This window comes from Halichoerus grypus, chromosome 4 (genome assembly GCF_964656455.1).
Source record: "Halichoerus grypus chromosome 4, mHalGry1.hap1.1, whole genome shotgun sequence".
Lineage (NCBI taxonomy): Eukaryota > Metazoa > Chordata > Mammalia > Carnivora > Phocidae > Halichoerus > Halichoerus grypus.
In genome coordinates, this window is record NC_135715.1 from 117,924,964 (window position 1) to 117,946,512 (window position 21,549).

Here is a 21,549-nt window from a genome sequence, read left to right on the forward strand (position 1 = left end):
GTACGCACCAGCTGGAGAGCCCGCGGAGGGGGCGGGAAGGAGGCGTGTCGAGTAGCGTGGAGGGAAGTTGTGATAGGGGCGGGGGGAACAATGCGAAAGGAAGGGAAGGGCAGTTAAGGCGAGGGGAGAACGGGGCCAGAGAGGAGTAGGGCTGTATAGCGGAAGAAGGGAGAAAGCAAATCGGTTCGGAAATGTGAATCAGAGGGGTATGGGCGGGCGCTAGGACCGGGCGTCGAAAAGATGCGGCTTTTGGGCTGCCGGGGCGCGCGCTTGCCTGGAGGTGACGCGGCCGTGGCGGAGGTCTCTGGCCGGGACGAAGCACTGCGGGGAGAGGAGACTTGGCTACCTTTGGCCTCGGCTCGCCTCTTTCTGTGCACTTCTCTGCTTCCTTTCCTTCCTATTGAGTTGGGGTAGTGCTCTGGCCCAGGGGCGCCAAACCTTTCTTTAGATCCCACTGCACCTTCCCCACCCAGTTGCGCACCTTTGCGCACCCCTGCGCGCCAATGCCGTGTGGTGGAGGCTGTGGGGGGGCCTGGCCGCTGATTGGCTGCTGCGAGGGCGGGGCGGGGCGGGTGGGATTCTCTCGACCTCCGCTGGCCCTCTCGTCTTTCCCGCCATGTCGTTCGTGGAGAGCGGGAGGCGCTCGGCTGGTCTGCGCCGACGTCTCGACACCCCTGTCACGTTTTCCCGGCCGGCGTTTTCCGCCTTCGCTCAGGGGGATAGTTGGGGTGAGGGTGAAGTGGACGAGGAGGACGGATGCGACCAAGTGGCCCGTGACCTGCGGGCGGAGTTCTCGGCCGGGGCGTCGTCGGAGCCTAGAAAGGGCTCTCTGTTCCAGCGGGACGGGGACGGGTCTCCAGTTCTGCCCGATAAACGCAATGGTATTTTCTCGGTGGTTGCGGGCGGCCGAGCCCAGGCTCGGCGGTGGCCGGTCCAGGTCCTCTCAATTCTTTGTTCGCTGCTGTTCGCCATCCTCCTCGCCTTCCTCCTCGCCATCGCCTACCTGATCGTAAAAGGTACTGAAGCTCCGGCCTGGAAAGTCTGTCCAGAGTAAAGTTGAGCCTGGACGTGACTCTTGCCTTTCATCTCTCACCTCCCCATCAAAGGCCGGCAAGTTGGTAGTGGTTTTCACCCAGAGTCCTCATTGGCACCTTTCTTTGCTCATCTCCTTTGTTTTGTTCTCTGAATGGTGGTGGACCCTGGTCCAAGCTTAGGACACCCTTTTTAAGAAAGCGTCTTGATTAAATGGGTAGTCTTGAGGAAACAATAGAGGCAGTGAACACTTGGGGTGAAATGTTGGCAAAATTAAGCAATATGTAGGACAACAATCATTAAAAGCGGGTGAAAAGTGTGTGCGATTAAAATAGGCTATACATATTCAAAGACTTTATTTAATTCACAAATGGTTAAAGGTTTGCTATCCACTGATTCCTTTGTACACGCATAGAATTCCAGAAAGAAAGGATTTCCATCCCACGGTCTAAAGTTCTACTTTTATAGATAAAATAATTAGCTCCTCTTGATTTTGTATTAGGTTTTCAACCGAGTGTAGTGGTAAAGTTTTATAAGAGGAGCTAGATAACCTATTATTTTAATGATTATTAGTTTTATTGAGTGTGATGTTTATATATCAGCCAGATTGGAATAGAAAGAGATGTGCTGTGAAAGATTTTTCAAAGTTTATACTGTAAACTATATGGCTGGATATTTATATTACAGTGGAAAGAATCAGACGAGTTTAAATCTAAGTTCTCATTCGTGTGTGACTTTGGCCAAGTTATTGACAAAGAAAAATTAAAACAAAAACTACTTTAGTTCTGTGAGAAGCACCCAACAGGTTGCCACTCAAATGTTAGTTTTACTTCACTAAATAGAATTAAATCAGCTTAACTCCAGTTTTAATTTTTCCTCATTGCTTCCAAGCTCCTACTGGATTGCAGATGGCAGCTAACAACTTAGGCTTGATTTTCATACACAAGACAGGTTGGCAAGTTAATGTGAACCTCTTTATACAATGATATTGGGTGTAAACTGTCAATGTTAAATATGTGGGTGTCAGTGTTCCTTTCCTCTTTCACTCCCCTCTTTTTTTCACTGTATCTCGGAGAGAGTTTAGTAGGTTATTTCCCTTGTGCTGTGAAAGATTTCCTTTTTATCATTAAGTCACAAAACTTGTTAAGTGGAATCCATTGCAGAAGACACTGAGTTGTGCTTACTTTTGAGAATGGGAGAAAGGAACCTAATACGCTGTGTAATTTGCATTACATAAAATATTTTCAGGAGCACCTGGCTGACAGTCATGGGAAGAGCATGTGATTTGAGGTTTTGAGTTTGAGCCCCACATTGGGTGTAGAGATTAAATAAATAAACTTAAAATATTTTCATAACAACTCTAAGAAGCTTTGTGTATATTTGGCAGTTGACTCGTACATGCTTTTTTTGCATACCGAAGGTCCCATAGCTAGTAAATGGGAATCAAAATTTGGACCCATTTGTTTCTGACTCCATAGCACTTTCCACAACTCCACAATATTTTCCCAGCCTTTGATCTACTATTCAAATTGTAAAATCATCCTTTTTACTCAAGCCCCTTTTTTTGTATTTACAGAGTTACATGCTGAGAATTTAAAGACTGAAGAGGACATAGACACTGGGCTACTAGGTATAAACTTAACTGTCACTTGATTTGCTTTTGAGTTCATTTTTATTTTTTGAGATCATGTTTAAACTACAAAATTTTGGGTAAAATAATATAATCCCTTGTGCAATTCATTCAGTCTTAATTATTTTGTGTTTGTGTGTGGTAAATTTTATTAGATTTTCTTTTTATATATACTTGGTGTGTGTGTGTATACACCACACACACTAGAAATACAATTTGAACACAACTGTATGTGACAAAGACCCAGAGACTATTTAACATTTTCTAGTTACTTTCTGGAAAAGTCTTCTTACACTTTTTCCCAGGAATTAAAAACATACAAAGAAAAATTCCTCATGATCTTAGCAAAGATGACATCTTAAGCAGACCTCAGGAGAAATTTAGGTTTCTATCTCCTTATAAGAACTTGTTTTTAAAAAAATGTAAAAAGTATTGGGCATACTTGCACAGGTTAATGATGACTAAGAGTCAGACTTGAGTTTCTATAGAATGTCTATAGAATACTATACAGAGGGGCTCCTGAATGGCTCAGTTCTTAAGCGTCTGCCTTCAGCTCAGGGTCCCTGCTTTCCCTCTCCCTGCTGCTCCCCTGCTTGTGCTCTCTCTCTTGTATTTATTTCTTTCTGCCAAAATGATTTGAAGCGTCCAGAACTTTACGTGTTTGGGTTATTTTACTCCTGTTTGCTGTAATTTATTTGATTAATCATTCTGAATTGGGAAAAAAAATGGTTGAGATCCTATCCTGCATGTCACCCCCTCTCCCAATTTTAGCTGACCTATTTAATCTACCTCTTCAAGGCTAATGCCCTCACAGTGATACAAAATACAGTTTGACTGTTTTTACAGAAGGGGATACCTTTATCTTCAAATTATAGAAACAAATTAGTTTGTTAGATGTCCCATGAAAACTTTTCTATGGTCTTCTCAACTTCTTGCATGAGAAAATGTACTTTAGAGTTACACGTTTTATCAATGTGTATTGTTACACTGTTCCGTCTCTAAAAACAGCCAAGATTATGAGGCTTTTCATAGCATTTATTGATCTGTCAATTTCACGCCACAAGAATAGAACAGAATCTTAAGAACTAGGCATGAATTCTATGTTGCTATTTAAAAGTTGGCAAGCTTCATTCACATTTATGAAAAGCATAGGTGGCACTTGTCATCTGAAGGAACGGCTTGTGCAGTATCAAAAGGAATATAATAAGGCTTTGTGATTGCCCTGCTTCTTTTTCCACTTTTTTGGATGTGCCTGATAGATACCTAATACTATGACAGCAAATATGAAGATCATTAAGTGTTTGCTAATGGCATGAATTCACTTTCAAGATTTAGGAACAATCTCAGGAGTGAGGAGAAATTGCTGTATCTTTGTGACAAAAAAACTGTACTAAACAATAGTTATGCCAAAACAAAAATCCTTATTTTGAACCAGTGCTTTAGTGGTCAAATAGAGTATGCTCAACATCTAGTGGATTAATTCAGTTTCCCGGGGATAACTTTAAAGTGGGCATAATTATCTTTATAACAAATATTCATTATAACGTGTAATAGAAAACGCTGTTTTATAGCAAGAGTATAGAATTCTTAACCTGTCTCAGAGAAGCAGTGCCAATATGAGTAAGCTCCTATAAAGTTGAGGTTATTGAAATAACACTTGCCCTTACATTGTTCTAAGCTGGAATTCTCTTCCATTGGGAGAAAAATACAACATAACCTCTTTACAGAAAAATGTTTTGACTTGACTACTAGCCTCCATTTAAAAGTCCAATTGAGACAGCTGATTGTTGAAAATGGGCCAGTTTTTTCAAAGTTTGACTTGGATTCAAATTAACCTTGAGTTAACTTAGATATGAAGAAGATTGCTGCATTAGCTTATCCTTGAAGTAATGCCTGTGGAATTATATCCTTACCTGTTTATAATTGATATAAAAGTTTTCACATGAAGAAACAATCTTTCATAAAAACTGTTGAATTTGTCCACTATTTACAGGAAAAGCAGAATGCAGCCTTTTTAAATCCTACTGATTTTGTTGTATTTCATTGCATTTATTTTGCCTTGTTTGCTAGGTACCTCATAGGTAAGTGTAATGTTTGATTGTTTTGTGTATTACCCTTTTTTTGCTGTAATTATTATTGTCTATACTCCTTATCTTTATATTTCAGTGATTCCTATTTAAATTTTATTATAAATTTCCTCAATTCTTTGAGAATCAGCTGGTTTTTAGAATCAAATAATGTAAGCATAGTAACTTCTCCCATCAAAGAGTTCTCTTTCTAGACAGATTAATAAAAATTTTGCACACTATAGATTTTTTTATTGCAATTTAAGCCTAGTCCAAGATTGGTAAAGCTCATTAAGAGCAGATTTTAGCAGCAGCTCTCGCTTTAGTATGCTTAAGAATGACCTGGACTTTCTTTTAAAAAGTACTTCTGGGTTTTCTTTCAGCCCAGGGTAGACTCCAAGAATCTTCATTTTTTACAGGTGATTTTGATGCCCCACAGTTTAAGAAATACTTTTTGCAGGGTGAGAATCTCATTTTTTAAAAGTGTAGTTTTTTTTGTTTTTGAAGATTTTATTTTTAAGTAATCTCTGTACCCAACATGGGGCTCAAACTTAGGACCACAAGATCAAGAGTCGCACATTCTACTGACTGAACCAGCCAGGGGCCCCTAAAAAGTGTGTTTAAGAGCATTTAAAATCCTTGCAAGTTGACTAGTGACAGACTGATAAGATATAACGTATAACCACAAATGTCTCTTAAGAAACCTAACTTCGAAAGGATCTGCGACACTGCCATTCTCTTGTCATCTTTGCCTAAAAGAAGTCTTCATGGGAAATTGTTTATAATTTAAACAAAAGAGGTTCATGATGAGCATGGTATCAGTGCATTTGGGGAGTTAATTGATCCTAATGGCTAATAGGATTAGGCTATCAGTGTTCATCTTTATTGGTGAGGTAGACCAGCCAGGGAGGTGTGAGAGATAATGTCACCTGGTTTTGGAACTCATCTCCCCTAATCTTCCCTAGGTGGCATTGGAAGGGCTTTCCTTTTATAATTGTCCTACAAACCATCCCCTACTGTAAGCCTGTTTTTCAGGGAGATAAATAAAACTTAAGTTTTAAAATTGCATTTTAGTCCTTCCTGCTAAAGGTTATTCTCAGGCCAAATTGATTGCACTAATATACAACATATGAATTGTTTCATTTTTGTACATTGACTTTTGTATCTGTCACATTTTCCAAGTTTTATGACTTTTCACACACTTCGTTCTATTTCCAATTTTTGCATTTTTTTTCAGAGTCTTACTACAGGGTGTGATAAAATGACCTTTTATTTGAGGCAAACCTGAAATAAGCACATAAGAAAAATAGAAGGATTTGCTGTTACCAAAAAATGCTTAATCTAAGACTATTGTCATTAAATTAAATGTAGGACTAGTACTTTTAATATACATGTGGTAAGTATGCCATATAGGAATTGTAATCGACTTCATGGAGTTCCTTCAGTCTGAAAAGCTTTTGATTTTTGGTACTTGTCACTGTTTGACATCTACTAGTTAATAGTTAACATTAAGTCCCTCTTGTGGATAAGACCAGATATCTAGCATCTTGCATTGTCAAGGGCTATTGTTTTTAAGCTGCCCATCTAGTTCTGCTTTATGATTGAGATGTTTACAGGCTTCTGAACATTTACAGAGATGATTGATATCTACTCAGTTTAATCAAAGATGAAGCCAACTCATTTGAAGAGTTTATCAGTTATTTACTCTGCCAAGAGATAAGTGAGACTCTACCTTCATAATTTCATGATACAGAACATTAGAGACTTGGTAAAAATTTCGAAGAGAAAGGGTGTGTTGGGAAGTGACCCATTCTTTTAGAAAGGCACAGGTTGAAAACAACCACTCAGTTTCTTCCTTACAGTGAAAAATGACTGAAACTGTGAACTTGAACTATTTTCAGTGAATGTATGACTGTTGTAATTTGAGGCCACTGTGTATTAAGGATATGATATAGTGCTCTCTGAAGCTGGGTGGGGTAACTCAAATATTTCATGGAAAATTTCACTAATACATTATCCTATTCTGTGGCGGGGTTTGTAAAATTGTGTGTATTGCTTATTCATATTAGTTAAAGAATGGTGACTAAGGCAAAAAAGAAGAGAAAAATGAAAGCCCAAAAGGACTGGAAGGATGCAACCAAAATTTTAGATAGTTTACCTGGGTTTTAGATCTTATTATTCTCTATTTTCTGTAATGAATGACTCTAACTCTCAATAAGAAAAACTTTGTTTAAAGAAAAGCACAAATTTAAGTTTAGAAAAATATAAGTAACACATTCAGCAATTAATAATACTTTTAACCTTTACAACATGCAAACTTTATTAATTTTTTTACATGTGTTATTTCACCTAGTATTACCAACCGTCCTGGCATTCATCCGTATAAATTATCTTCTGAACCAAAATTCACCACCATGTATATTAGAATTTTTATGTCACAAGACAGTTTAGGCACAATAGTAAGGGACAAACAGTATGGGTTATTAGCAAGAATTACCATTGTGCAGCCAAATTATTAGTCATAAAAATCATTGCGGTCTCCCTACTACATAGAAGCAGTAATGAGAAGCACACATTGGGAGCTCTAAATCTCAAGAAATTGGTGATCTGGGGGATGTTTCTTAGGCTAATGAAGTAAAACTTTAGCTGGCATTAGAATTAGCTGGAAGACTTAAAACTTATTTTACTAGACTTCACCTGTTCTAGAGTTTCTGATTCACTAGGTGTGGGATGGAGCCCAGGAATTCTGCATTTTTAATAAGTTTCTAGTGATGCTGATGCTTGTAGTTCATGAAAACCACTGGTCTAGTAGTTCCCAAACCTGACATAATCAACAACAAGAAAACCCTGCAGATTTTCTTTTTTCGAAATTACAAGATCTCAGAACCTATCCTTAACTACTCAAAGTTAAAGTCACTTAACTGGCTTCATGCTTTAATGCTCAATATAATGCAAGGTCTGTTGGACCCAGTTTTCAATTCTCTTGAGCAATACTATTTGTAAAAGTGGATATTTTGTGACTTTTATTCTTTCTTGGGGCATTTTCCAGAGACTAAAGTTGAGTTATGTTTTTGATGCAATAAAGCTTATTTAATCTTGAAATATTGGTCTATTGGATCCTTTTATAAATCTAAGATACATTATGAGATTTTAGTGATCTTTTCTATGTCTTAAATTCTTTCTCCCTATTTTCTCTCCCTCTATCAAATGAATAAGTCTTAAAAAAATGGTGGAATCATAAAAATATGCAATAGAATTGTGGCTATGTGTACTGCTATGAAAGGTCTCAAACATTGTTATGTAGGAAAAGTAAAGCACAGGACAGTTTTTCTGGTGAGAATTCCACTTGTGGAAAATGGAATATATATATACCTACGTTACCTAGGTAACTATAATTTTTAGAAAAGGTGCACAACAAACTTATTTGATTGCTTTTAGGAGTGGAATTGGTGAATTGAGGTAGGAAGACTTTAACTTTTATATGCTTTTGTACTGTTTACAAATTATGTTAACTCTTGGTAAAATGGGGTTACATAACATTAATTGTCAAGTTTTTAGCTTCAGGATTCTGGAGGAAGGGACTTGTTACAGATTTAGTTATTCCTAGGTGCCACCAAGTATGGCTTTTCTGCTTGTTCACAAACAAATTGAGTTACTTTCTGAAGCATAAGCACTTTTAGACCACGATATTACAGTGTACTTTTTTAGACCTTTCATTGTGAATTGACTTTTATCAGCGGTGTAACTGTTGATCAGTTCAAAGTAAATATAAAATAAAAAAGCCCAAAGTGAGACAAACACTTAGATTGTGGAATAGTGGTCAGTTTTGAAAACTCAAGAATATTCTTGTATTAATTTTGACAGATACTCTTTTAAAGACCCTGAATGGAAAAGCTTGATGGGCTCTAGAGAGCCTCCGACTTTGTTACTTTTTTAATGTGTTATTTTGTAACTTTCTCACTTTTTTTTAGATACTTAGAAGTTTCCATCGTTCCACAGCAGTCCCCAAACAGATAGTTGATTTTTCATAATTACTGTCTTTGTTCTGCAGACTTTATGTATTATACGATATTAAACTTAGCGTAAACTTGTCAATTATTTTCTCCCCTTTAGCAGTATTCATCTAAATTATAACAAGTAATAGCTATTTGGCAGAATAACCATCCTTAAGTTGTGGCTGTACATTAAGTACGCTTATAATTTTTATTTTGGTCCCCTATCTCACTGTTGGCAGGAAGGTTGTACCTCAGTCTCTGCTGAGGTTCTCTCTACCTAGTCCCGGGTTGGGTTAAGGTTCTAAAGTCTGACATTGTGCCAGGACATTGGGGTGGGGTGCAATCTAGTCCTCAAAACATTTGCTCAAGTGAGTTACTGCTGAAACATCTTGCTTTCTGGCCAGAATGGCCTTTCAGATGTCGTACTTTTATAGCCACATCACCATCTGCTCTTTCTATGCCCCACTTAGGGGAGAGACATCTGTAGGCCTGGCTCTGGGCCCATCTGTCAAGATACTGTATATAGCTATAATCCCTCTGGACTGTTGTGTGGCCTCTCCATGGCTCTGCCAGGAAGCCCCAGCAGTACTAGCCCCCCTTCTCCATATATACACACAAGGGCAAACAGATACACCACTTTCTTCAAACAAGGAGAAATCTTTCTCACCTGTGCATTAAGCCCTCGCTTTCTTTCTCCTTGTTCTACACAAACATTTTGTCTGTATCCCAATCAACTCATTATCTTTCATGTCTATTCAAGATATTTTGTGTTGGTCTACCCTCCTCTTGCTTGTATCTATCCTAGTTCCCTTAATCATTTTGCAACATAAAAACCAAAGAGACACTGGGACTATTTTTCTTTCTCACATCCTTCTGGAGCAGTGAATACACAGTCCGCTATCATTTAAAAGGGGGTAAAGGAAAGGGAACTAGTGAGAAAAAATTAAGGTTAATCTTTCAAAAAATACATTGTCACAGTATTTCTTAATACTTCATTGCTCTGAGTTTGTCTTTTAGCTATTAGTCTATTACTGGGCTTTGTATGGATTACAAACAGACTTATGCACATATTTCTTAACTACTTCTTGCTAAAAGGCATCTTGGTTGCACATTTGTGCAGCCAGGAAATTTGGTAATTCGTAAGTCATTCTCAACTGTAGTCTTCTCAACCTTTCCTCCCTCCCAGTACTACTGAGGCCTATGACACACACTTAGTAAACTCTCTTAAGGAGGCAGTTTGAATATATATCTAAAAACCGTCAAATTAATCTATTCCCTCTATTCTCACTTTTTTCATTTCCCTCTTTCTTCCATTTCTCAGTCTTTTACCCCTTCCTTGAGTCCAATATAATACTATGCTTTTGACTTAAGATTTCTTTGAGAAAATCTTGCAGTCTTCCACTCTGACTGAAACTAAAACCTAGGTCCCAACCCATTTGTAAATTGGGAGTTAAATTTTGTTCATATACTGAGGAAAATTGAAGAATCAGATTAGGTTTATAATGTTTATAGGAAAGCTATAAAGAGTAGACACTGTAAATTCTTTTTTTTTTTTTGCCTTTTTTTATTATGTTAGTCACCATACATTCCATCATTAGTTTTTGATGTAGTGTTCCATGATTCATTGTTTGCATATAACACCCAGTGCTCCATGCAGAACGTGCCCTCTTTAATACCCATCACCAGGCTAACCCATCCCCCCACCCCCCTCCCCTCTAGAACCCTCAGTTTGTTTTTCAGAGTCCATAGTCTCTTATGGTTCATCTCCCCCTCCTTTTCTCCCCCCTTCATTCTTCCCCTCCTGCTATCTTCTTTTTTTTTTTTTTTAACATATAATGTATTATTTGCTTCAGAGGTGCAGATCTGTGATTCAACAGTCTTGCACACTTCACAGCACTCACCATAGCACATACCCTCCCCAACGTCTATCACCCAGCCACCCCATCCCTCCCACCCCCCACCACTCCAGCAACCCTCAGTTTGTTTCCTGAGATTAAGAATTCCTCAAATCAGTGAATTCTTATGTCAAAAGTGCATGGTATGGAAAGAAAGGAGTCACTTAATACTAGGTAATAAAAGATAGCAAGCTGTGATTCACCAAGTAAATGAAAAATGTCAAGACATTTTAACAGTGAAGTATTTTAACCATTTTATCTATAGTTGAATTTTATAAAGCTGATGATAACTTATATTCTTAAGTTAAATTTGTACTCTTTTTTGAATGTTAAATAATTGAAATATTAAACTATAAAATGTTATTTATAACTATTTTTAATTATTTTATTAACTTATTGAAATGTTAAGATATTAAATTATATGACTTTTTTTCTTTTATTAAAAGGTTTTATTTATTTATTTTGAGAGAGAGAGCATGAGCTGGGAGAGAGGCAGATGGAGAGGGAGAGGCAGACTCCCCACTGAGCGGGGAGCCAGATGTGAGGCTCGATCCCAGAACTCTGGGATCGTGACCTGAGCTGAAGGCAGAGGCTTAACCCACTGAGCCACCCAGGTGCCCCTAAATGATATGACTTCTAATTGTGCTTTAGTATTTTATACTTTTGCATGGGTTTGCTTGTACTAAGCTCAAATCTCTTATGTCACCTACATGCAATTCAGAAGTTCAGAAATACATATGATCTTTTGAACATGAAGATATTGGTTTAATTTAAATGGCTTTGGTGTTAATAATTAAAGTTTTCCTCCTCTCTTCCCATTAAGGATTCTGGACTCTACTTATAATATCTCTATCTGCTGGATTCTCCTGCTGTAGCTTTTCTTGGACAGTGACTTATTTTGACTCTTTTGAACCAGGAATGTTTCCTCCTACTCCTCTTTCACCTGCCAAGTTCAAGTAAGTATTCCTGTTTCTTCTTTTTAAATCCATTCCAACTCTGTTGAAATGCTAAAACAGATAGGAGCCAGAGGCTGCTTATATGTAAGATAACATGTGGAGGTCCCTGCCTCTATAAAATATAAATGACTTAAGGTTTTCAGTTTGGCTCAGCCTTTAGATGAATGGAGAATATTTTAAACTCCTTACCTAGGTAATGCAATGGTTTTTTAAAAAATGAAATTCAAGAAATGTCTAAAAAGAAACTTTGATTGCTGTTTATCCTTTTGGGATGGAATTTCATTTAAACAGTTGATGAAGGCTAAATTTATATCAGCAATGTGAAAGTTTTACTAAGTGCATGTATAAATGGTCAGATTTTTATCAATTTAATAATTGGATTGGACTTCTCCTTAGATTTCAGTTTTGTGTAATAATTAGCAAGCATTTACGGCACCTAATTTATATGTCTAGATCAAATTAGATGCATTTCATTGTGGAACAACATTAAATTTCGTTGGTCTGTATTTTCTGTATTTCAGAGACTTTCAGAAAATTCAGTAGGCCGTGTTCTAATCTAGTTTATTTATGTCAGGAAAGCTCAAGTTTTAAATACTATAAATTTCCAAATAAGAGTATCTAAGAACTCTAGTTTGTTCCACAAACTGAGGGGTTGGGGAAAAGTGAAGAGTAGAAAATAAATTCTAGTTTAAGATATGTGTGTTGCCAGAGTATTATGGTTGTTATTGTTGCTATTATTACTACCAGCTCCAGCTTGCTTCATAGACAGCTTGTAGAGATCAAATAAAATCTATTTGAGGGACTCTATAAATAGGAAGTTTAATACTAACAATATTTATTAATAATCATTGTATAACCAGCTCTTATTAGTAGTAAACTTGTATTTTTCTGTCTTATGAATCTATATTTAAAACTTTTGGCTTCACTTCAAATGAAATGTATGTGGGTATTTTAAACATCTTAATAAATCTCTATATGAAACATAAATCATATACTTGCCAGTAAATTTTGTATATGTGTGTTAGAAGTAGTTGATGAGTAATTAATAATCTAAATTGACTAAGTTATACCCAACGGTGCAATACCATCCCATAGTTTACATTAGTACCATTCAGTTGCAAAATTTATTTTGCTATGTGATATTGTGTTCAATTCAAATTTATACTCTTGCTGCTCGATGACATTAATTACTTGGTAACAAGGGGTATGCATCTAATGTTGATAATGTAATGAGACTCTTCATAAGCCACCAAAAATCATAATCTTATTTTTTTTTTCTTTTTATTTCTTTATAGCTCACTTCTCTCCTGTTTCTAGCTAGTAGATCTTGCAGCCTGGATATCAGAAAGTATCTTGCACTTAAAATTATTCAGACTCTAGCCTGTCTTTAAGACATCAGTCTCCATCCACTTATCAAGGCTTGAAACCTTTATTCACTGTATTTATCCTTTGCCAAATATACTCATTCCTGCGTTTTGAAGTGTTATTGGAATATTTTGTCTTTGTACCCTCAGTGTTTTTGCCCTTTATAAGGCCTTGGCCAGTGAACTTCAGTCCTCCTTCTCCCCTACTCCAAACTTTCACTCTTTGAATTCATCCTGTATATTGTTACCTCTGTGAAAACAGATCTTAGTCACAGCTCTTCCTTGCTTAAAAGTCTTCAGTGGTTTTCTCACTGCCTTCAAAATGATGTCGACTCCCAAGTACAGCAGAACAGTCCTTCCCCAAGTGATCCTACCCAACTTTTCCAGCTTTATCTTCAGCTATTTCTCCAGTGCACCCTATGATAACCCTGGCATCCCTTGAATAAACTGTACTTTTGAGATGCCATGACTATTACTCTTGCTGTTTTCTCTTCCTGGAATATCATTTTCCCTTGCAAATTCTCTTCTACCCCCACCAAAATTCATAAGCATTATAGATGTTAGAAGCTTTTGGAGTTAGAGAAAAGCATTTCAGTATTCTCTTAAATAACTGGAATTCTGTGGGCATTTAACTAATTTCTTAAAAATCATCTTTGCATTTTGAGATGCCTAGGTGGCTCAGTTGGTTGAGCATCTGACTCTTGGTTTTGGCTCAGGTCATGATCTCAGGGTCATGAGATCCAGTCCCAGAGCCCAATGGGGGGCTCCGTGGTGAGCGGGGAGTCTGCTGGAGATTCTTTCCCTCTCCATCTGCCCCTCTTCCTGCTCACTCGAGCGTGCACACGTTCTCTCTCTAAAAATAAATGAATAAATCTTTTTAAAAAATTACCTTTGCATTTTTTTTTAAAAGATTTTATTTATTTGAGAGAGAGACAGTACAAGAGAGAGAGCAAGCATGAGCTGGGGAAGGGCAGAGGGAGAGGGAGAAGCAGACTCCCCACTGAGCAGGGAGTCCAACATGGTGCTCGATTTCAGAGCCTGTCCCCCCCATTATGACCTGAGCCAAAGGCAGACGCTTAACCGACTTAGCCACCCAGGTGCCCCATCTTTGCATTTTTTATTAAACTAGAACCAGTATTGATGACCTCTGTTTTCAATGTGTTATTAGTCATTCAATTTTTTTAAGATTTTTTTTTTTAAATAATCTGTACACCCAATGTAGGCCTTGAACTCACAACCCTGAGATCAAGAGTCTTATGCTCCACTGACCAAGCCAGCCAGCTGCTCTTACTCATTCAGTTTTAATATGAGATAGTGTTAGAGACTTAGATTGCATATTTCTTAATACAGCCCTAAAACCACAGTTTTGAAATATGTACATTATGTTCACATATATATATATGAATTCCTTTCAATTTATAAGTTGGATAATTTAATTTTATATATGATAAATCAACTGTTAAATACTCAAGGCCATGAGTGAAACTGTAATTTAAAATTACCTTGTGTTGGTACAGACACAGTCCAAAAAAGGTATATAATAAATATAATGATAGATGATGGCATATTAACAGAAACCACAGACAACAAAGGCATATAATATAGTGTTAATTGGTGAAACTGAGTTTTTTAGTGAAAACCCTGCCATCTAGTGCTTGTGGAAAATAATGCAGTAGCTGTACTTCAGAAATGCCAGAATAAGTATATTCTCTATGTCACCAGTAGAGTGAGAGCTTGTACTAGGATACAACTTCTCTACCTTTTGAGAAAGTTGAAATCTTCAGACTTTATTTTCTTAGAAATCTGATTGATGTATTTCATTAATTTGCAGTATCATGCATTTACAAAAATATCTTTGTAACAGTCTATGTATTCTTTTATAACTTAAACAATGATGTTAATATAAATATTTTTCCTGATTATATAAAAGTAGTGCAAATTCTTTGTTGCAAATTCAAAAAACAAAAAAAAACGGGAAAACTTATAAACAGAAAGTGACTGCCAACATTTTAATGTGTATCTTTCCATTCTTTGCATATTTTAAAAATTAAACTTGGGATCATAGTATACATACTGTTTTATAAACCTTTTTTTATTTAACATTATGTTGGAACATTTTTCCATTAGGTATTTCTTTTGAATTTTCAGTGTTTTAAATACACTTTAAAGACCAGTCATCATAGATGTCAGTTTATTTTTAAAGGGAAATCTAATAATAAATGATAGCTAGATTCTAAGATAATTTACTAAACAGGGATTTGCTTCACTAGAAACTAAAGAAAAGCAGGGTAGTTAAGAATCATAAAATGAAGGGACTTTTTCCTTTATTTTTTTAATTTCTGGCACCATGAATATCAAACATGATGAGAGTAAAATAATTGTGTCTAATTGGTTTATTAAAAAAAGCAGTCTTTTGCTCTCCTTTGCAGATTTTAAAACATTTAGGCTTTTTTTTCCCCCTAAATAAGCTAATTGGTAGAAGTGGAAAAAAAAATTGAGAGGACTGTGTTTACTGTGGCTCTCAGTTGTTTATCCCTAAAAACATAAACTCCTCAAGGGAAGAAAAAACAACATTTTTTGATATTTAGTAAATATTACATGAAAGGTCTAATGAAATCAGCAATTTGAATCAATAATTCATTGGGAGAGTTGAGATTAGAAATAAAACCCTTTTCTTGTATTCATTATTTTTTCATATTCTTTAATGTTTGTTAGAAATTTTTTTAGTTGAGACTACTACAAAGTACCATACACTGGGTGGCTTATATACCACAGAAATTTGTTCCTCTCACAGTTGTGGAGACTGGAAGTCTAAGATCAGGGTGGCAGTTTAGTTGGGTTCTGATGAGAGCTTCTGGGTTGCACATGGCCTCCTCATTGTATCCTTACAAGGCTTAGATCAGGTTTCACTGTCATGATCTCATCTAATCCTATTTACCCCCCAAAGGCCTCACCTCCTAATACTATCACATTGAGGGGTAAGGTTTCAGCATATAAATGGGAGAGAGTGTGGAAGGGGGGACAAGCATAGTCCATAACAAAACTTAGAAATTTTCGCTTTTATATAAGCACAGGACCTTTAGGAAATAACAAAATGAAGAACTTTGCAAAGTATGTTTTCAGACAGGGATTTAATGGACTTCAAAAGGCATATTAAGAAAAATTATTATACTGACTTAGCAAACTTTGAGTTAAAAGGTATACTGTAATGTTACACGTGCAGACTTCTCTATTAGGAAGCATTTTCTTTGTGTATTTGGATCAATTATACTTTTATTTTCTTAGTTGTTTCTGAAAATGTTACCATGTTAAATAATGAGACAGAGGCAGTAACTTCAGATTAAAGTGTCTATATGGCTTCCCCAGCTTCTCACTACTTTATAAGTCATTATTTTTCTCTTCTAGTCTACTTAATCAACATCTCCAGTTCACTTCACATTAGTTTTCCCCATTCATTCGTTCAGTTTTCTCAGTGATTGCCAAGCAGGCAAATATAACTATATATGTAATCAGTATTTCACATTGTGGTTATCTGCTTTAATTATAGTTTCCAGGAGTTAATGCATCTAGGTATGTGACCGACCCACGCAAAGATAACTCATTATTTAAGTCCTCCTGATTGGGGAGGAAGTTAGGTATGGCTAGGGGTGCCTAGAAGCTGCGTATTTCCTAACAGTGAATTTCACATTACCTGTGCCCCATCTAGTGGAGCAGTGATGTAGCTGCAGGTTTATAGTTCTTCAGCGTGCTAAAAATAAAAACTATTCAATTATTATAATAGGTCCCACCTAGGGTAGAAATGTTACTTTGTAGTCTAGAAATAAATTTAGTGGAAAAATTATAATATAAAAAGTGATGGGTTTAGCAAACAGCACAATGTCGAAAGCTCATTTGTTTTGTAATTAAGAATCAAAATATTTAATAACAGTGATACGAAAAATAGTGAAAGAAGTCATTAAATTTGTCTGCTTTGTAGTGATTTTAAGATCTGTAGAGTCAGGCAGGGGTCAAGGCCAACCAGCATTCTTAAGTTAAGGGTGTTCCTTCATTGCAGTCAATAGTGTTAGTTAACAAAAGTCTTATTGTTGGAATGAAAAAATGCACATTTAGATAAAAATTAAAATTTAACAGCATATGACTATAACCTTCAAGCCAAGAAGTTAACTTTGTAGGCATAGGATTATTATTTTATGCTAGAAATACCCACAGAGACTTATTTTCAAGGAGAAAAAAATCAATGCTTTTGTTTAAAGTTATTAAGGATGGGCTGTATTATAGAAATCAAGGATTATAAATAAAAAGAAACAACAACAAAAGAACAAAATCAAGTATTATTACTGGAAATTTCAAATTTTAACCTTAATGCTGGTCAAAGGTAATATAAAAAAGTAAGATTTCTGGTTAATTGGCTATCTGAATCCAAAGTCTGGATTATTGAATCTCTTGCTGAGAAACTGATTTTAAATAATTTTTCTCCTCTTGAGAAATATTATACAAATAGCATGTCATGCATTCACCACGTGTTGTAGATTTTGGAGAATGTCTTAGTTCTTCATAAAACCTCTATTGTCTTCTAAGAAATTTATCATCACGAATATTACAAGTGAAGATGAGTCTTTTTGAGGATAGAATGAATTATTGGTTGTAATCATGACTTTTTTGATGCAGAGTTCATGGTCAAAAAGTAGGGAAACTTTACAATTATTGGTATTATGTCATGACTTCTAGGAATGTGCAAATGAAGAGTAGCATCTTTTCACTAAACCTGCTTTAAATATTATCTATGGCATTTGACTGGCAGTCTACAGTATTTCATAGTTAATTAACAAACCAAGAGCTATCTGCTGCCTTCCTGAAACTGTTGGTCTTTTTTGTCAGGATCATTCTGAGTTATCTGCCTTTCTATATCTTTTTCCAGTCACAGTGATATTTGGTAAATATGAAGATACTCAATTGCAAAAAAACACATGCTTTTAAATTTAATTTATTTCTTTAAAGCCTTGTTTGTTTGTTTTTTAAGTATATTGCCTATTTGGAATCTGCAAAGTAAAGTAGAAGTGAACAGTTGGTTTTTGTGTGAATTGCTTTTTGGTGAACGGTTTTTGGTAATTGTTTTACAGACTAAAAATTAACACGTGTGATCTGATACTCTTGCATGTGGGTTTTTTTGTTTTTGTTTTTTTTAGTAGGCTTCATGCCCAGCGTGGAGCCCAACGCAGGGTTTAAATTCACAATCCAGGTATCAAGAGTTGAATGCTTAACCAACTGAGCCACCCAGGCAGGCGCCTCTGTGTTATTTTCTATGTATAGTGTCCTGGATGTAATCAGATGCTGAAATATTTATATTTTCGTTACATTTATATATGAGTATGTGTTGTTGTAGAAGGGAAGCATACAATGAGTAAAATATTTAATCCTAGAAAATTCCAGTTTTAGGATTGGCATTGCTGTATTAGAATATTCTTTTTTTATTCAACATTAGGTTTATTTTTCTGTTATTAAAGAGTTTTCTCTAACTTCTTGTCCTTCTTAACTTTGGGGACTTTAATTCTTGGGGGTTAAGAAGATACGAACAAATACAATAATAAAATCATAGTAGCAATGAGGTCATGGGAAGGCCTGGGTGGCTCAGTCGGTTAACCGTCTGCCTTCGGCTCAGGTCATGATCTATGGGTCCTGGGATCGAGCCCTGCATCGAGCTCCCTGCTCAGTGGGGAGTCTGCTTTTCCCTTTCCTTCTGCCTCTCCCCCGGCTTGTGCTGTCTCTCTCGCTCACTCTCTCTCTCAAATAAATAAATAAAATATTTTTTAAAAAAAAAGAAAAGAAATGGGGTCATGGATTCTTTGGCAGTGATACGAGTCTTAGAGGTCAAGGTAAGTGGGTGTTAGTATTTAAATTAGAAGTCCTTTTCCAGGCACACTAGATTGAACATTGAGCACAATAAGTTGACTCTACAACTTTTTCATATAGATTTTGGAGAGCTGCCTCTTTGTTGAATCAGATTCTTTATTGCCTTGAACTAATGAAACAGATGTCAGATGGCTAATTGCAGTAGGAGAGAAAACCTACTGACAAAGGAGATAGATCAAGAACTTGGCCTTGATATTTGAGCATCCTGAAGTTTCATTATCTAGATACTGTTTGGAGCCATCAGTTGCAGTGTGGTCACTATTAATAAATATATTGAGGTACTGCACTGTGGCTTCTTGAAGTAAAGGGTTAAAATATATGCATGTCTTATATATTCCATTATTGTTCTGAATGGAGACTTAAATAGATATAACAAAATCCAGTAAGAAATCATACTCGGTTTCCTTGTTTTCATGAAGTAATGTAGCAAGTGAGTATTTGCTTTGTACCTGTTTGCTATGGCTTTTGCCTATGCTAATTTACAATGTTTAATGTGTGGCTTACTGAAAAGGCACAGGTGTCCACGTGCATAGAACAGCACTGATAAGAAATACTTGAGAGATAGCACTTGCCAGTTTTGTTCTTGGAACTTTTTATGTGTCAACAATCTTTGTAAATCATAAGAGGGAGCCTAGTATATGAAAGGGCTTATAAGACAGAAGAGGTGGCTTCCAGGGCGCCTGGATGGCTCAGTCAGTTACGTGTCTGCCTTTGGCTCAGGTCATGATCTCAGGGTCCTGGGATGGAGCCCCACGTCAGGCTCCCTGCTCAGCAGAGAGTCTGCCTCTCCCTCTGCCTGCCGCTCCCCCCCACCCCTCACTCATGTTCTCTCTCTCACATAAATAAATAAAATCTTTAAAAAAAAAAAAAGAAAGAAAAAAGGGGTGGCTTCCGAATCCAGGCTACACCATATACTGTCAGAAGAACTTTTGAGCAAGTCAGTGTCTCTAAGCCTTAATTTTTTCCTTTCTAAAATGGGATAAAAACAATGATATCCATCCTCATAGGCAATAAGTGTAAGTTTACTAATTAAAGCAACAGATATACCAGGTGATAAAGCAGTCATGGTCCCATAGTATTTCTTTTCTTAATTGAGATTTTTTTAAGCTAGACATCTAACTGTGGCCTACTACTGGCTGCCAATTATCTTTTATTGGTAATTGTTACTTATTTTGATATTTTATCCTTGTATTCTTTTGATATAGACACTTTCTTTAATGAAATAATGCTGATATTAGATAGTAATGATTTTCTTCTTTTTTTTTTTTTTAAGAATTTACTTATTTGAGAGAGAGCACATGAATGTGGGGGTGCAGAAGGAGAGGGAGAAGCCGACTCTCCGCTGAGCAGGGATCCCGTCACGGGGCTCGATTCCAGGACCCCAGAATCATGACCTGAGCCGAAGGCAGACACTCAACCGACTGAGCCACCCAGGCGCCCCTAGATAGTAGTGATTTTCAAACATTGTTCTTGGCAAAGTGAAAGTTTGGCAACAAAACACAGTGTCAGTTACTTCCTTTTTTCAAAATAATCTTTTTTTAACTGACTCATGAAATCTAAAGACTTGGGAACCCATTATTCTTACATCTTTTGTACTATTTGCCCTAACTTCCAATGGAATAAGGACTTTGTTTAATCAAGATAGTACTCAGCACAGATGGATGATTTGGGGCATTTTTCTACCTCAACACACTGGTGAATAAAGTTAAAATGTTTGACTTTATTCAGTTTGCAAGCTAGTAGATTGCTATATATAGATAAACTGTGGGTTAATACATACATACTTTCATCCAACCAGATACACCTTTATTTCCCTTTGACTAATTTTCAAGGAATTGTAGTACAATAAGAGATATGTAAAATGTATACATACGAGGGTGCCTGGGTGGCTCAGTCTTTAAGCGTCTGCCTTCGGCTCAGGTCATGATCTCAGGGTCCTGGAATCGAGCCCCGCATTGGGCTCCCTGCTTCACGGGGAGCCTGCTTCTTCCTTTCCCTCTGCCTGCCGCTCCCCCTGCTTGTGCACGTTCTCTCTCTCTCTCTCTCAAATAAATAAAATCTTAAAAATAAAATGTATACATATGTAATTCCATTTTAAAGAACTTTGCTCATCTTTAGGATCTTTCAGTGCCCATAGGTCATTACATTAGTTAATATCACACTGGCAAAGCATGGGATTATGACTCAATTAAAATTTCTAGTTGGCAAAATTCTAGATAGAAGACTAGTGTGTATAGGGAGGGATAATTATTGCAGGATTGAGATCCAAAATGGATTAAAGACCTCATGCAGACCATCCTTATGCTATACAGGAGATAGTAGGACCAGAGAAGTTGGCAGTATAGCTAGGGAACGAAATAAAATGCTAAGGAGAATAAAGTCTTTTTAAAAATAAGGAAACTCTTAAAGTTGAAATTTTGAATTCTATTATAACATAGTTTACTAATGTGTAGATTGATAAGTCAACTTGCTCCATTAGGATGGTAAATACTTTATTTTAATATTTATTTATAATGAAGTCCTTGAGCCCAGTAAGGGGCTCCATCCCAGGACCCTGAGATCATGACCTGAGCCAAAACCAAGATTCAGACGCTCAACTGAATGAGCCACCCAGGCACCCCAGCTCCCACGTATTTTTAAGAATGATACATTACAGTGAAGTGTTTATGTTTATACTCACCTTTTACATCTTTTAAGTAAA

General features: G+C 36.6%; 1 protein-coding gene across 3 annotated transcripts in view; it reads left to right on the top strand.

Moving 5' to 3' along the window:
- The first annotated feature begins 562 nt into the window (after positions 1-562).
- Positions 563-21,549, top strand: part of ARL6IP6 (ARF like GTPase 6 interacting protein 6) — a 35,749-nt gene continuing 14,762 nt past the window's right edge. The window contains exons 1-5 of one of the 3 annotated variants that reach the window (XM_078070806.1): positions 563-1,016; positions 1,924-1,983; positions 2,609-2,662; positions 11,442-11,574; positions 12,870-14,277. In XM_078070806.1, coding sequence (XP_077926932.1) covers positions 617-1,016; positions 1,924-1,983; positions 2,609-2,662; positions 11,442-11,574; positions 12,870-12,891 — 669 coding nt within the window. In that variant the 5' untranslated portion in view covers positions 563-616 and the 3' untranslated portion in view covers positions 12,892-14,277. Of the gene's footprint in view, positions 1,017-1,923; positions 1,984-2,608; positions 2,663-11,441; positions 11,575-12,869; positions 14,278-21,549 lie in introns of those variants that run through there. The other 2 variants (XM_078070804.1, XM_036085447.2) reach the window with 2 other exon arrangements.